Source organism: Conger conger, chromosome 19 (genome assembly GCF_963514075.1).
Source record: "Conger conger chromosome 19, fConCon1.1, whole genome shotgun sequence".
Lineage (NCBI taxonomy): Eukaryota > Metazoa > Chordata > Actinopteri > Anguilliformes > Congridae > Conger > Conger conger.
Genome location: NC_083778.1, coordinates 13,121,684 through 13,137,013, shown reverse-complemented (window position 1 = coordinate 13,137,013; position 15,330 = coordinate 13,121,684). Strand labels below are relative to the sequence as shown.

The 15,330-nt window shown below is 41.9% G+C and overlaps 2 protein-coding genes across 2 annotated transcripts; both read right to left on the bottom strand.

Moving 5' to 3' along the window:
• Positions 1-1,167: 1,167 nt before the first annotated feature.
• LOC133119348 (sulfotransferase 6B1-like) lies at positions 1,168-5,110 on the bottom strand. Its single transcript, XM_061229884.1, has 6 exons — positions 4,869-5,110; positions 4,286-4,479; positions 3,454-3,580; positions 2,992-3,086; positions 2,587-2,785; positions 1,168-2,254 (listed from the first exon to the last, which is right to left on the bottom strand). Exons 1-6 carry the CDS (start codon positions 5,005-5,007, stop codon positions 2,136-2,138), a joined length of 873 nt encoding a protein of 290 aa, XP_061085868.1. The 5' UTR covers positions 5,008-5,110; the 3' UTR covers positions 1,168-2,135.
• Positions 5,111-8,396: 3,286 nt separating this feature from the next.
• On the bottom strand, positions 8,397-12,028 carry LOC133119299 (sulfotransferase 6B1-like). Its single transcript, XM_061229833.1, has 6 exons — positions 11,738-12,028; positions 11,141-11,334; positions 10,309-10,435; positions 9,847-9,941; positions 9,440-9,638; positions 8,397-9,107 (listed from the first exon to the last, which is right to left on the bottom strand). Exons 1-6 carry the CDS (start codon positions 11,874-11,876, stop codon positions 8,989-8,991), a joined length of 873 nt encoding a protein of 290 aa, XP_061085817.1. The 5' UTR covers positions 11,877-12,028; the 3' UTR covers positions 8,397-8,988.
• Between the last annotated feature and the right edge of the window lie 3,302 nt (positions 12,029-15,330).

The window sequence follows — 15,330 nt, the reverse complement described above, 5'->3', positions numbered from 1 at the left end:
GTTCTTCTGGCAAGGGTAATATGTTTAATTTTGAAAGTGCAAAACACAAAAACAAAAATAATAACACAAAAACAAAAAACATGTCATGCTGAGGTGGAAAGGCAAAACAAAAAGAAAACGCAACATAAGCGAAATAGGGACTATAGAATGAATACCTCTGAACTGCCAGACAAATACAGATACAAAAACAAGTGCCTCTGTTGTGCGGCATACAATCGCAAAAGGGTGGCTTCATTACGGAAAGGTGTCATCAGCGTTTGCTGCAGACTTGATTTGGCACCAGCCGCTTGCTGCTGGGCTCAATAAGTTTCGATGAGTAATATTTCCTGAATCTTAAACGTTAACTTAGTTGGACATTCACATTTTACTTAGCTAATTCGTTACATTCATTTAGCGTCACTGTTCATTGCTAAATAAGCTAAAGTGAATTTAGATTTAATTTTGAGGTCCCCACTAAGTTAACATTTAAAATTCAAGAAATCATATCTAACCATTGATGACACATTTCTGTAATTAAGCCTCCATTTTGTGTTTGTATGCTGCCCTTGCACTCCAGAAGCACTTATTTCCAGAAGTTGAAAGTCCAGGTTCAGAAAGTAAAAGTCCGGTCCATGTGTTTCTTCCACCCATGACCTCAGCCAGCTGATCTGCACTCATCAGCTCCACCAATTTGCCAAACCGGGCGACTGGAACAAAACACCGGGGAGCACTTTTACTTTCTGAACCTGGATTTTACACCACTGCTTGTTTCATTACTATACATTACATTACATTTCATTACATGTCATTTGGCTGGCGCTCTTATCCAAAGCGACTTCCAGCTGATTAGACTAATCAGGAGACAATCCCTCCCTGGAGCAATCCAGGGTTAAGGGCCTTGCTCAAAGGCCCAGCGACTCTGCGGATCTTATTGTGGCTACACCGGGGATCGGTTCAGTTTTATTGTGTTTTTGCAGTTTAATGCCACCGATGCTGGCATTATTTTTTAAGATGGAGAGATTTGAGTAAATTAACACCAAGAGGGTAGTTAAGGATAATGAAATCCGGTAGTGCAATCTTAAAAACTGTAAGTTTTGGTCGAAAAAAATCCAATGTGTTATAAAAAGATCAGAGATAACAGTGTTCCCAGTGTGGAGCCACCTTCAACAACCCAACTGATAAGACCAATGAAAATATAAGATCATTTTTATTCAGTCATCGTATGGTGCAGGCACATTGTAGCCGACTACCCCATAACTAAATCACTCGCATGCACAATACAGTACTGATAAAAACACAATTGAATATTGCTATTGAAATGAAAGACTCGAACGCAAAACAAAGGAAAAACAATAATAAATAAATAATCACGTAAATTGCGTACAGTAATGGAATAAGAAATGGAATATGGACATAGCAACAGCGATGGCGCTGTTTGAAGGAAGCAAGGCTTGTGGCGGTAGTTTGTCGGATTTAGAGAGACGTGCTCTATGTGCAAATGTTGCCACCTCGTGTTCAATATGCGAACTACACTAGTGCCATTTTCACTCGGCTCCAGAGCCAATATTTCATCTAATGATGAAAAAAAAACAACGCTGCAGATCATTTCAGGAAACAAAATATCTTTGCGCACACACCTGTTAAGTATACATGCACACTTAAATATACACTGATTGATGAAACCCAGGCGGCACGGATGGTGCAGTGGGTAGCACTGCCGCCTCACAGCAAGGAGGTCCTGGGTTCGAATCCCCGTCGGCCAGGGCCTCTCTGTGAGGAGTTTGCATGTTCTCCCCGTGTCTGCGTGGGTTTCCTCCGGGTACTCCGGTTTCCTCCCACAGTCCAAAGACATGCACGTTAGGCTGATTGGAGAGTCTAAATTGCCCGTAGGTATGACTGTGTGAGTGAATGGTGTGTGTGCCCTGCGATAGACTGGCGACCTGTCCAGGGAGTATTCCTGCCTTTCGCCCAATGTATGCTGGGATAGGCTCCAGCCCCCCTGCGACCCTGATCAAGATAAGCGGGTTCAGATAATGGATGGATGGATGGATGATGAAACCCAGTGTTTACAGCTTGAAGTGTTCACATCTAAGCCGACACACTATATGTGAGGTGTTAGTTTATATAGCATATTTTTGCTGTCATTTCACGACGCGCTAGCATTCATACTCCACACAGCTGGCCAGCTCGCTGGAGTTGATTTTATCCTGCAGTAGTGCTTCAAACGTGGCGTTCTGCTCCGCAGTGAAGTGGTTCTTCCAGTCCCCCACGGCTCCTGAGTGGAAACAAATGAATAACACTTTTAAAAATCCAGCTGAAGTTAATTATTTATTATTATTATTATTTTTTTTTAGAGATAATTAATTATGCAAAGACAAATTTCACATGAAGAGATATTGCTGAATTATGAGCATGCTAAAGCAAGGAAATCTCTCAATATTATGCTGTGCCTGGTTGAGAAATGTTGTAAAGGGAGGTAGTTCATGAAAATTAAAATAATAATAATTAAATAATAAAATGTAAAAAAATCTACGTGAGGGCCCTGAATGATGACACGTGATGATGCAGAATGATGGCACGTGACGGCGCTGAATGATGACACCGTACCTTTCCTGAAGATGAGCTTCCTGTCGGATGTCAGGGCACACACGGTGTTGGTGGGGTCGGGCCTCTCCCTCTGCTTCTCCCTCTCCACACGCTCCTTCATCTCCCGGAAGGAGGACCTCTTGGCCACCTCCCGCGCCTGCTCCTCGGTCACGCTCAGCCCCAGGAAGGAGCTGATCTCTTGCACGTACTTGGGCAGATCCTGAGAGAGCAAAGATTTTTTTAGCTTTCAGTTCTTATTCTTATATCTGAGTTCTTGAACACTATACACTGCGGTTGACCTTCCACTGGAGCACACTGAATTTGAGCACAGATAAGTTTCTTCATGAATAATTTATCACTTCAGTGGTAACCTCAATGCTTAATATTCAGTGCTTCATGTTGAGCCAAGTACATGAACAAGCGTACCTTTTTCAGTGACTCGTAGTACACAAAGAGTGTATTCTCATTGGTTTCTGCCCTCTCCCAGCTGAGGAGATGATCAATCCAGGAGCCGTACACCACTGCAAGAAAGAGCCTGCTTAAAACCACCATCTTGACTTCATGCATATTGTACACAGCATAGCATCAGGCCTAAGTCAAATACATCATTGTTTTGGATTCAGATATTTTCCTAAACTTTACTGAGTCTGGTGTACTGGAACCTATGAAAAGGGCACCACGGCACCAGGCAAGATCAATCAAGCACATAATTATGTTTTAGAATAAGTATGAGAATCCAAAACAATTATGTATTTGATTTTGACACAGGTCTGCAAAGCATAAATTTAAATTTGTCATAATTTTCATACTATTATGGAATAAATTTCTGTATTTGTGGTTTGCTGTCCGATTTAGAGTATTTGAGGGTCTCCTCATAGCAGTACACACCTTCTCCTTTGAGGAACAGGTCCAGAAAGGTGCTCCACTTGTGCACGGTGGGGAGGTGGGGGTTCTGCTGGTAGTAGTGAAACATGGACACGGCAGTGTCCTTAGGATTCCTGATCACGTAGATCACCTGGACACCAGACAGTAACAGAAAGCATTCTTTAAAAGCAGGTACGACAGAGTGAAATATCATGACATTCTAGCCCAGGGGTGGGCAATTCCAGTGTCTGCAGGTCTTTGTTTCCACCAATTACCCTGGCTAAATGAGCTATAATTGGCTGTACACACCAACACTGGTTGTCTCATAGATTAGATCACAGTGGGACATGAGAACAATATCATGAAATGTCGCTAAAATTTGAGGTGGCGTAAATGTTAGGGCTAATTAAATCATTAAAGCCAGCAGTTGGCATGAAAACCTGAAGCAGACATGACCCCCGTTTGCCAACCTCTGTTCTCGCCCATAAAGGCTTGGAAATGTATTTTTAAAGAAAGCTTTTATTTTTGCCAGAAATGTAATGAACATTTTGCCTTTCATTAATCTCAACACCAATGTTTTGCGCAGGCACTGTATGGCAATGCACTCACACCCTTAGCGATCTTGCAAAGAAGTCTATTCAGGTGCATGCTAAAAGCAGCAGGTTAATGCTATCGGACCACATCCTGTGGGTGTATTTCAGTCCATCTGAGTGGTTTAGTTTTTTAAAAAACTTTTTCAACGACAACCACCGATGACCTAGATTGGCTAGATCTCCCCCGCCTCCCTGCACTGACTCCACCCGTGTGCACTGACTCTCATTGCTCCTCCGCGTGACCGCACTACGGCGAGGCTCACCTTGCAGTCCTTGCTCCGGACCTGCCGGGGCACCATGTTCTGGGGCAGGTGCGTGGGGATGACCCTGGGGCCCGGAAGGTTCCGCAGCTCGCAGATTTTGGAGGGGTCCTGGAACTCCAGGGGAGGGGTGATGGTCACCTGACCGGAGGTGCAGTGGTACAAGTTCTTCAGGATCTCCACCAGCCAGTGAGTGCCTAGAGGAGCAAGCGCAGGGGGGCTTTCTTTACAAAATGGCCGCCTCGAGAGGATCGAAGTCAGGCGGTACAATGTGCAGTGCTAAATCAACTCATCTCGAAGTTACTCTGTTAGAAGTTGCACTGGACATTTTACGAAAGCATTTTTTTTCTCTTTTTTTTTTTTACAAGATACAGTGAGGGATCTACTGAAACAACAAATGTGAAATGTCAAATGCTATGAACTATTCAATGTTAAATCAACTCTTCTCGAAGTTACTCTGCTAGAGTTGCACCAACACTGGACATTTTGCTCAAGCACGGCAAACAGGGAAGAATCTATTGCAACAACAAATGCTGTGAAATGCAATGTAATGCGGTTAGAGTGCGTCGGTAAGGAGGGTATTTACCTGATTTGGGGTAGGAGACCAGCAGCAGGTCGTCCTCTCTGGCCTCGAAGGCATCCAGGGAATTGCGCTGGTTGATGGACACTCTGGTGGGGAAGGGGACACCTTTGTAGGAGTGAATGAGCTCGCTGTTCTCAGGCATCTTTAAAATGTTTTTCTTCGGTGTGCGTCTCTCAGGTGACTGGCGAACAAGCTTCTTGTCGGTTTGTCTGTCTGTCCGTCTGTCTGTGGTCACAGGCTCCTGTCTGTTTTTTTATCTCCTGGTCACCAGTGACTGTCAGTCTTCTGAAGTGAGGGAAGAGGTATAATCTCCAGAGGTTTTCGCACCTCCTTTTATACCTCTCCGGGGCGAGGGAAAGAGGAACTTTGGTGACGCAAATACTCAGTGGTGGCCCGGAAGGAATGTTGTAACTCGGCCAGCTGAATTATGGGAAAGTTCCCATTCATCTTTTCACATACAGAAACTATCACAAGCTCCCCAATGATTATAATAACGTGTGAGGACCCCCCCATCCCGCACGTATCGAAGCCTTCTGATGTGTCTGTCCGACACCAGCACCTACTGGCTGCAGCGAAATGGCCGGTGTAAAATCTTGGTTATTTTGTAAAATTGAAATACGTGATGAATACACAACTATTATATTACCATGGATGCCCAGAAGAGGTCAACTGAATCTGGAAAAAAACATATTCCATATTAGTGAAGTGTAGTGGTTAAGGTACATATCTGGGACACGCAAGGTCGGTGGTTCAATCCCCGGTGTAACCACAAAAAGATCCGCACAGCCGTTGGGCCCTTAACCCTGCATTACTCCAGGGGAGGATTGTCTCCCACTTAGCCTAATCAACTGTACGTCGCTCTGGATAAGAGCGTCTGCCAAATGCCAATAATATAATGTCATGTAATTATTATGATTATGATTACAATGTGCGTAAATGAAAAGTGATGCGCTTAAATGAAAAGTCACCGAAGCCTGAAAAACCGGAAGGAAACCTTACGTCACGTCGGAACATTTCTTTCTCAACAAGCTTGGGTTGTTTACATGCCCACACGTTTATATAAAATTTTTAAGGAGAGCAGCCTTTCAGAGTTTTTCTGCAGCTAAAAGTAGCCACACAGTTTATAATGGAAACAAGTCAAGATTTTTTATTCTATATTCATGTCACAACATTTCTTTCCCAGCGTGTGATCATTATGTCCAACAGCCTCATTCTCAGTCACTTCAGTGTAAACGCAATACTGGGGGAAGATGCGCAAGTATTGTTTGTTCTGTTTCGCAATTTCGTCTGACAAGTCGATAGAAACCTGGTTAGTCGTTGCCTCAAACGCGATTAATTGTCATTTAGTTCACATGTCAGAAGAATGAAATGAAATGAAATGAAATGAAATGAAATGAAATGAAATTGGTCGCCGGAGATTCAGAATGATTTTAAACTGCCAGGCGGTAAAGTGGTTTTCTAGAATTACACACAGACCACTGCAGGCAGGCTGATCAATCACGCCACCATTTAATAATCCAGAACGTCAAATGAGGGAGAGAATAATTCACAGTAACTTGTGGCATTTTTCAGAAAATAAAAATAACTGGTTGAAAAGTACACGCAAAAAAAAAAAAAAAGGACAAAAATTTGACAAAACATATGACCCACACTCCCTTGGTAACACTATTGAACAAGAAATATGTGATATTGAGTAACATAGCTGTGTACTTTCGTACAGTTTATTGAGTAACTGAGTGGTTAGGAAGCCATCGGCTGCCATAGGGCAGAATGCCCATAAAGGGGCATTAGGGTGGAAGGAGGGCAGCACTAAAGCCTGTGTGGAGGCATTGTGGACAGAACTAGGGCTTTATCATTTCCCAGAGGAAACTTCAATTGTGAAATGTAAAATGCATGTTTAAAAAAAAAAACATATGTATATTTTACCATATCAGGACACATGCTATGGTCAACATAAGACATGTTATGACACATTTGATAATAATAATAATAATAATAATAATAATAATAATAATAATAATAATCATAATCATAATAATAATAATAATAATAATTATTATTATTATTATAATTATTATTATTATTTATTTCAGTTTGTGAAGACAAGAAGCCCTTGGATGAATCTGCAGAGTTGGCCCATCTTTTTTGGCATTTTATGGGAGACTTAATTCATTTGGGTGACTAATGTGATTAGATAGATGGTTCTTCTGGCAAGGGTAATATGTTTAATTTTGAAAGTGCAAAACACAAAAACAAAAATAATAACACAAAAACAAAAAAGCATGTCATGCTGAGGTGGAAAGGCAAAACAAAAAGAAAACGCAACATAAGCGAAATAGGGACTATAGAATGAATACCTCTGAACTGCCAGACAAATACAGATACAAAAACAAGTGCCTCTGTTGTGCGGCATACAATCGCAAAAGGGTGGCTTCATTACGGAAAGGTGTCATCAGCGTTTGCTGCAGACTTGATTTGGCACCAGCCGCTTGCTGCTGGGCTCAATAAGTTTTGATGAATAATATTTCCTGAATCTTAAACGTTAACTTAGTTGGACATTCACATTTTACTTAGCTAATTCGTTACATTCATTTAGCTTCACTGTTCATTGCTAAATAAGCTAAAGTGAATTTAGATTTAATTTTGAGGTCCCCACTAAGTTAACATTTAAGATTCAAGAAATATAATAAATCATATCCATAACCATTGATGACACATTTCTGTAATTAAGCCTCCATTTTGTGTTTGTATGCTGCCCTTGCACTCCAGAAGCACTTATTTCCAGAAGTTGAAAGTCCAGGTTCAGAAAGTAAAAGTCCGGTCCATGTGTTTCTTCCACCCATGACCTCAGCCAGCTGATCTGCACTCATCAGCTCCACCAATTTGCCAAACCGGGCGACTGGAACAAAACACCGGGGAGCACTTTTACTTTCTGAACCTGGATTTTACACCACTGCTTGTTTCATTACTATACATTACATTACATTACATTACATTACATTACATGTCATTTGGCTGGCGCTCTTATCCAAAGCGACTTCCAGCTGATTAGATTAATCAGGAGACAATCCCTCCCTGGAGCAATGCAGGGATAAGGGCCTTGCTCAAAGGCCCAGCGACTGTGCGGATCTTATTGTGGCTACACCGGGGATCGGTTCAGTTTTGTCTTGCACGCCAGAGCCAATAGTTCCAGTGTTTGTGCTTTTCCCTTCAGAGCTGTACATTTTCAATTGTATTTTCTTTTTTTCTGTTTACATTTTGCACTTCAGAGGTGCAAGTTTTTTTTTGTGTTTCTTTTGTTTGTTATTGTGTTTTTGCAGTTTAATGCCACCGATGCTGGCATTATTTTTTAAGATGGAGAGATTTGAGTACATTAACACCAAGAGGGTAGTTAAGGATAATGAAATCCGGTAGTGCAATCTTAAAAACTGTAAGTTTTGGTCGAAAAAAATCCAATGTGTTATAAAAAGATCAGAGATAACAGTGTTCCCAGTGTGGAGCCACCTTCAACAACCCAACTGATAAGACCAATGAAAATATAAGATCATTTTTATTCAGTCATCCTATGGTGCAGGCACATTGTAGCCGACTACCCCATAACTAAATCACTCGCATGCACAATACAGTACTGATAAAAACACAATTGAATATTGCTATTGAAATGAAAGACTCGAATGCAAAACAAAGGAAAAACAATAATAAATAAATAATCACGTAAATTGCGTACAGTAATGGAATAAGAAATGGAATATGTACATAGCAACAGCGGTGGCGCTGTTTGAAGGAAGCAAGACTTGTGGCGGTAGTTTGTCGGATTTAGAGAGACGTGATCTATGTGCAAATGCTGCCACCTCGTGTTCAATATGCGAACAACACTAGTGCCATTTTTACTCGGCTCCAGAGCCAATATTTCATTTAATGATGAAAAAAAAACTATGCTGCAGATCATTTCAGGAAACAAAATATCTTTGCGCACACACCTGTTAAGTATACATGCACATTTAAATGTACACTGATTGATAAAACCCAGTGTTTACAGCTTGAAGTGTTCACATCTAAGCCGACACACTATATGTGAGGTGTTAGTTTATATAGCATATTTCTGCTGTCATTTCACGACGCGCTAGCATTCATACTCCACACAGCTGGCCAGCTCGCTGGAGTTGATTTTATCCTGCAGTAGTGCTTCAAACGTGGCGTTCTGCTCCGCAGTGAAGTGGTTCTTCCAGTCCCCCACGGCTCCTGAGTGGAAACAAATGAATAACACTTTTAAAAATCCAGCTGAAGTTAATTATTTATTATTATTATTATTTTTTTTTAGAGATAATTAATTATGCAAAGACAAATTTCACATGAAGAGATATTGCTGAATTATGAGCATGCTAAAGCAAGGAAATCTCTCAATATTATGCTGTGCCTGGTTGAGAAATGCTGTAAAGGGAGGTAGTTCATGAAAATTTAAATAATAATAATTAAATAATAAAATGTAAAAAAATCTACGTGAGGGCCCTGAATGATGACACGTGATGATGCAGAATGATGGCACGTGACGGCGCTGAATGATGACACCGTACCTTTCCTGAAGATGAGCTTCCTGTCGGATGTCAGGGCACACACGGTATTGGTGGGGTCGGGCCTCTCCCTCTGCTTCTCCCTCTCCACACGCTCCTTCATCTCCCGGAAGGAGGACCTCTTGGCCACCTCCCGTGCCTGCTCCTCGGTCACGCTCAGCCCCAGGAAGGAGCTGATCTCTTGCACGTACTTGGGCAGATCCTGAGAGAGCAAAGATTTTTTTAGCTTTCAGTTCTTATTCTTATATCTGAGTTCTTGAACACTATACACTGCGGTTGACCTTCCACTGGAGCCAACACTGAATTTGAGCACAGATAAGTTTATTCATGAATAATGTATCACTTCAGTGGTACCCTCAATGCTTAATATTCAGTGCTTCATGTTGAGCCAAGTACATGAACAAGCGTACCTTTTTCAGTGACTCGTAGTACACAAAGAGTGTATTCTCATTGGTTTCTGCCCTCTCCCAGCTGAGGAGATGATCAATCCAGGAGCCGTACACCACTGCAAGAAAGAGCCTGCTTAAAACCACCATCTTGACTTCATGCATATTGTACACAGCATAGCATCAGGCCTAAGTCAAATACATCATTGTTTTGGATTCAGATATTTTCCTAAACTTTACTGAGTCTGGTGTACTGGAACCTATGGAAAGGGCACCAAGGCACCAGGCAAGATCAATCAAGCACATAATTATGTTTTAGAATAAGTATGAGAATCCAAAACAATTATGTATTTGATTTTGACACAGGTCTGCAAAGCATAAATTTAAATTTGTCATAATTTTCATACTATTATGGAATTAATTTCTGTATTTGTGGTTTGCTGTCTGATTTAGAGTATTTGAGGGTCTCCTCATAGCAGTACACACCTTCTCCTTTGAGGAACAGGTCCAGAAAGGTGCTCCACTTGTGCACGGTGGGGAGGTGGGGGTTCTGCTGGTAGTAGTGAAACATGGACACGGCAGTGTCCTTAGGATTCCTGATCACGTAGATCACCTGGACACCAGACAGTAACAGAATGCATTCTTTAAAAGCAGGTACGACAGAGTGAAATATCATGACATTCTAGCCCAGGGGTGAGAAATTCCAGTGTCTGCAGGTCTTTGTTTCCACCAATTACCCTGGCTAAATGAGCTATAATTGGCTGTACACACCAACACTGGTTGTCTCATAGATTAGATCACAGTGGGACATGAGAACAATATCATGAAATGTAGCTAAAATTTGAGGTGGCGTAAATGTTAGGGCTAATTAAATCATTAAAGCCAGCAGTTGGCATGAAAACCTGAAGCAGACATGGCCCCCGTTTGCCAACCTCTGTTCTCGCCCATAAAGGCTTGGAAATGTATTTTTAAAGAAAGCTTTTATTTTTGCCAGAAATGTAATGAACATTTTGCCTTTCATTAATCTCAACACCACTGCTTTGCGCTGGCACTGTATGGCAATGCACTCACACCCTTAGCGATCTTGCAAAGAAGTCGATTCAGGTGCATGCTAAAAGCAGCAGGTTAATGCTATCCGACCACATCCTGTGGGTGTATTTCAGTCCATCGGAGTGGTTTAGTTTTTTTAAAAACTTTTTCAACGACAACCACCGACGACCTAGATTGGCTAGATCTCCCCCGCCTCCCTGCACTGACTCCACCCGTGTGCACTGACTCTCATTGCTCCTCCGCGTGACCGCACTACGGCGAGGCTCACCTTGCAGTCCTTGCTCCGGACCTGCCGGGGCACCATGTTCTGGGGCAGGTGCGTGGGGATGACCCGGGGGCCCGGAAGGTTCCGCAGCTCGCAGATTTTGGAGGGGTCCTGGAACTCCAGGGGAGGGGCGATGGTCACCTGACCGGAGGTGCAGTGGTACAAGTTCTTCAGGATCTCCACCAGCCAGTGAGTGCCTAGAGGAGCAAGCGCAGGGGGGCTTTCTTTACAAAATGGCCGCCCCTTCTCGCAGACCACGAGAGGATCGAAGTCAGGCGGTACAATGTGCAGTGCTAAATCAACTCATCTCGAAGTTACTCTGTTAGAAGTTGCACTGGACATTTTACGAAAGCATTTTTTTTCTCTTTTTTTTTTTTACAAGATACAGTGAGGGATCTACTGAAACAACAAATGTGAAATGTCAAATGCTATGAACTATTCAATGTTAAATCAACTCTTCTCGAAGTTACTCTGCTAGAGTTGCACCAACACTGGACATTTTGCTCAAGCACGGCAAACAGGGAAGAATCTATTGCAACAACAAATGCTGTGAAATGCAATGTAATGCAGTTGGAGTGCGTCGGTAAGGAGGGTATTTACCTGATTTGGGGTAGGAGACTAGCAGCAGGTCGTCCTCTCTGGCCTCGAAGGCATCCAGGGAATTGAGCTGGTTGATGGACACTCTGGTGGGGAAGGGGACACCTTTGTAGGAGTGAATGAGCTCGCTGTTCTCAGGCATCTTTAAAATGGAGGTTTTTCTTCGGTGTGCGTCTCTCAGGTGACTGGCGAACAAGCTTCTTGTCGGTTTGTCTGTCTGTCCGTCTGTCTGTGGTCACAGGCTCCTGTCTATTTTTTTATCTCCTGGTCACCAGTGACTGTCAGTCTTCTGAAGTGAGGGAAGAGGTATAGTCTCCAGAGGTTTTCGCACCTCCTTTTATACCTCTCCGGGCCGAGGGAAAGAGGAACTTTGGTGACGCAAATACTCTGCGGTGGCCCGGAAGGAATGTTGTAACTCGGCCAGCTGAATTATGGGAAAGTTCCCATTCATCTTTTCACATACAGAAACAAGAAACAGAAACAAGCTCCCCAATGATTATAATAACAACCCCCCCCCCCCCCCCCCCCAAACGTGTGAGGACCCCCCCACCCCGCACGTATCGAAGCCCTCTGATATGCCTGTCCGACACCAGCACCTACTGGCTGCAGCGAAATGGCCGGTCTAAAAATCTTGGTTATTTTGTAAAATTTAAATATGTGATGAATACACAACTATTATATTACCATGGATGCCCAGAAGAGGTCAACTGAATCTGGAAAAAAACATATTCCATATTAGTGAAGTGTAGTGGTTAAGGTACATATCTGGGACACGCAAGGTCGGTGGTTCAATCCCCGGTGTAGCCACAATAAGATCCGCACAGCCGTTGGGCCCTTAACCCTGCATTGCTCCAGGGGAGGATTGTCTCCTGCTTAGTCTAATCAACTGTACGTCGCTCTGGATAAGAGCGTCTGCCAAATGCCAATAATATAATGTCATGTAATTATTATGATTATGATTACATTGTGCGTAAATGAAAAGTGATGCGCTTAAATGAGAAGTCACCGAAGCCTGAAAAACCGGAAGAAAACCTTACGTCACGTCGGAACATTTCTTTCTCAACAAGCTTGGGTTGTTTACACACGTTTATATAAAATTTTTAAGGAGAGCAGCCTTTCAGAGTTTTTCTGCAGCTAAAAGTAGCCACACAGTTTATAATGGAAACAAGTCAAGATTTTTTATTCTATATTCATGTCACAACATTTCTTTCCCAGCGTGTGATCATTATGTCCAACAGCCTCATTCTCAGTCACTTCAGTGTAAACGCAATACTGGGGGAAGATGCGCAAGTATTGTTTGTTCTGTTTCGCAATTTCGTCTGACAAGTCGATAGAAACCTGGTTAGTCGTTCCCTCAAACGCGATTAATTGTCATTTAGTTCACATGTCAGAAGAATGAAATGAAATGAAATGAAATGAAATTAAATGAAATTGGTCGCCAGAGATTCAGAATGATATTAAACTGCCAGGCGGTAAAGTGGTTTTCTAGAATTACACACAGACCACTGCAGGCAGGCTGATCAATCACACCACCATTTAATAATCCAGAACGTCAAATGAGGGAGAGAATAATTCACAGTAACTTGTGGCATTTTTCATAAAATAAAAAGAACTGGTTGAAAAGTACACGCAATAAAAACGACAAAAATTAGACAAAACATATGACCCACACTCCGCAGGTAACACCATTGAACAAGAAATATGTGATATTGAGTAACATAGCTGTGTACTTTCGTACAGTTTATTGAGTAACTGAGTAGTTGGGAAGCCATCGGCTGCCATAGGGCAGAATGCCCATAAAGGGGCATTAGGGTGGAAGGAGGGCAGCACTAAGGCCTGTTTGCAGGCATCGTGGACAGAACTAGGGCTTTATCATTTCCCCGAGGAAACTTCAATTGTGAAATGTAAAATGCATGTTTTTAAAAAAAACATATGTATATTCTACCATATCAGGACACATGCTATGGTCAACATAAGACATGTTATGACACATTTGATAATAATAATAATAATAATAATCATAATAATAATAATAATTATTATTATTACTATAATTATTATTATTATTTATTTCAATTTGTGAAGCCCTTGGATGAATCTGCAGAGTTGGCCCATCTTTTTTGGCATTTTATGGGAGACTTAATTCATTTGGGTGACTAATGTGATTAGATGGTTCTTCTGGCAAGGGTAATATGTTTAATTTTGAAAGTGCAAAACACAAAAACAAAAATAATAACACAAAAACAAAAAAACATGTCATGCTGAGGTGGAAAGGCAAAACAAAAAGAAAACGCAACTTAAGCGAAATAGGGACTATAGAATGAATACCTCTGAACTGCCAGACAAATACAGATACAAAAACAAGTGCCTCTGTTGTGCGGCATACAATCGCAAAAGGGTGGCTTCATTACGGAAAGGTGTCATCAGCGTTTGCTGCAGACTTGATTTGGCACCAGCCGCTTGCTGCTGGGCTCAATAAGTTTCGATGAATAATATCCTGAATCTTAAACGTTAACTTAGTTGGACATTCACATTTTACTTAGCTAATTCGTTACATTCATTTAGCTTCACTGTTCATTGCTAAATAAGCTAAAGTGAATTTAGATTTAATTTTGAGGTCGCCACTAAGTTAACATTTAAAATTCAAGAAATATAATAAATCATATCCATAACCATTGATGACACATTTCTGTAATTAAGCCTCCATTTTGTGTTTGTATGCTGCCCTTGCACTCCAGAAGCACTTATTTCCAGAAGTTGAAAGTCCAGGTTCAGAAAGTAAAAGTCCGGTCCATGTGTTTCTTCCACCCATGACCTCAGCCAGCTGATCTGCACTCATCAGCTCCACCAATTTGCCAAACCGGGCAACTGGAACAAAATACCGGGGAGGACTTTTACTTTCTGAACCTGGATTTTACACCACTGCTTGTTTCATTACTATACATTACATTGCATTACATTACATGTCATTTGGCTGGCGCTCTTATCCAAAGCGACATACAGCTGATTAGACTAATCAGGAGACAATCCCTCCCTGGAGCAATGCAGGGTTAAGGGCCTTGCTCAAAGGCCCAGCGACTGTGCGGATCTTATTGTGGCCACACCGGGGATCGGTTCAGTTTTGTCTTGCACGCCAGAGCAAAAACTGTAAGTTTTGGTCCAAAAAAATCCAATGTGTTATAAAAAGATCAGAGATAACAGTGTTCCCAGTGTGTAGCCACCTTCAACAACCCAACTGATAAGACCAATGAAAATATAAGATCATTTTTATTCAGTCATCGTATGGTGCAGGCACATTGTAGCCGACTACCCTATAACTAAAACACTCGCATGCACAATACAGTACTGATAAAAACACAATTGAATATTGCTATTGAAATGAAAGACTCGAACGCAAAACAAAGGAAAAACAATAATAAATAAATAATCACGTAAATTGCGTACAGTAATGGAATAAGAAATGGAATATGGACATAGCAACAGCGATGGCGCTGTTTGAAGGAAGCAAGGCTTGTGGCGGTAGTTTGTCGGATTTAGAGAGACGTGATCTATGTGCAAATGTTGCCACCTCGTGTTCAATATGCGAACTACACTAG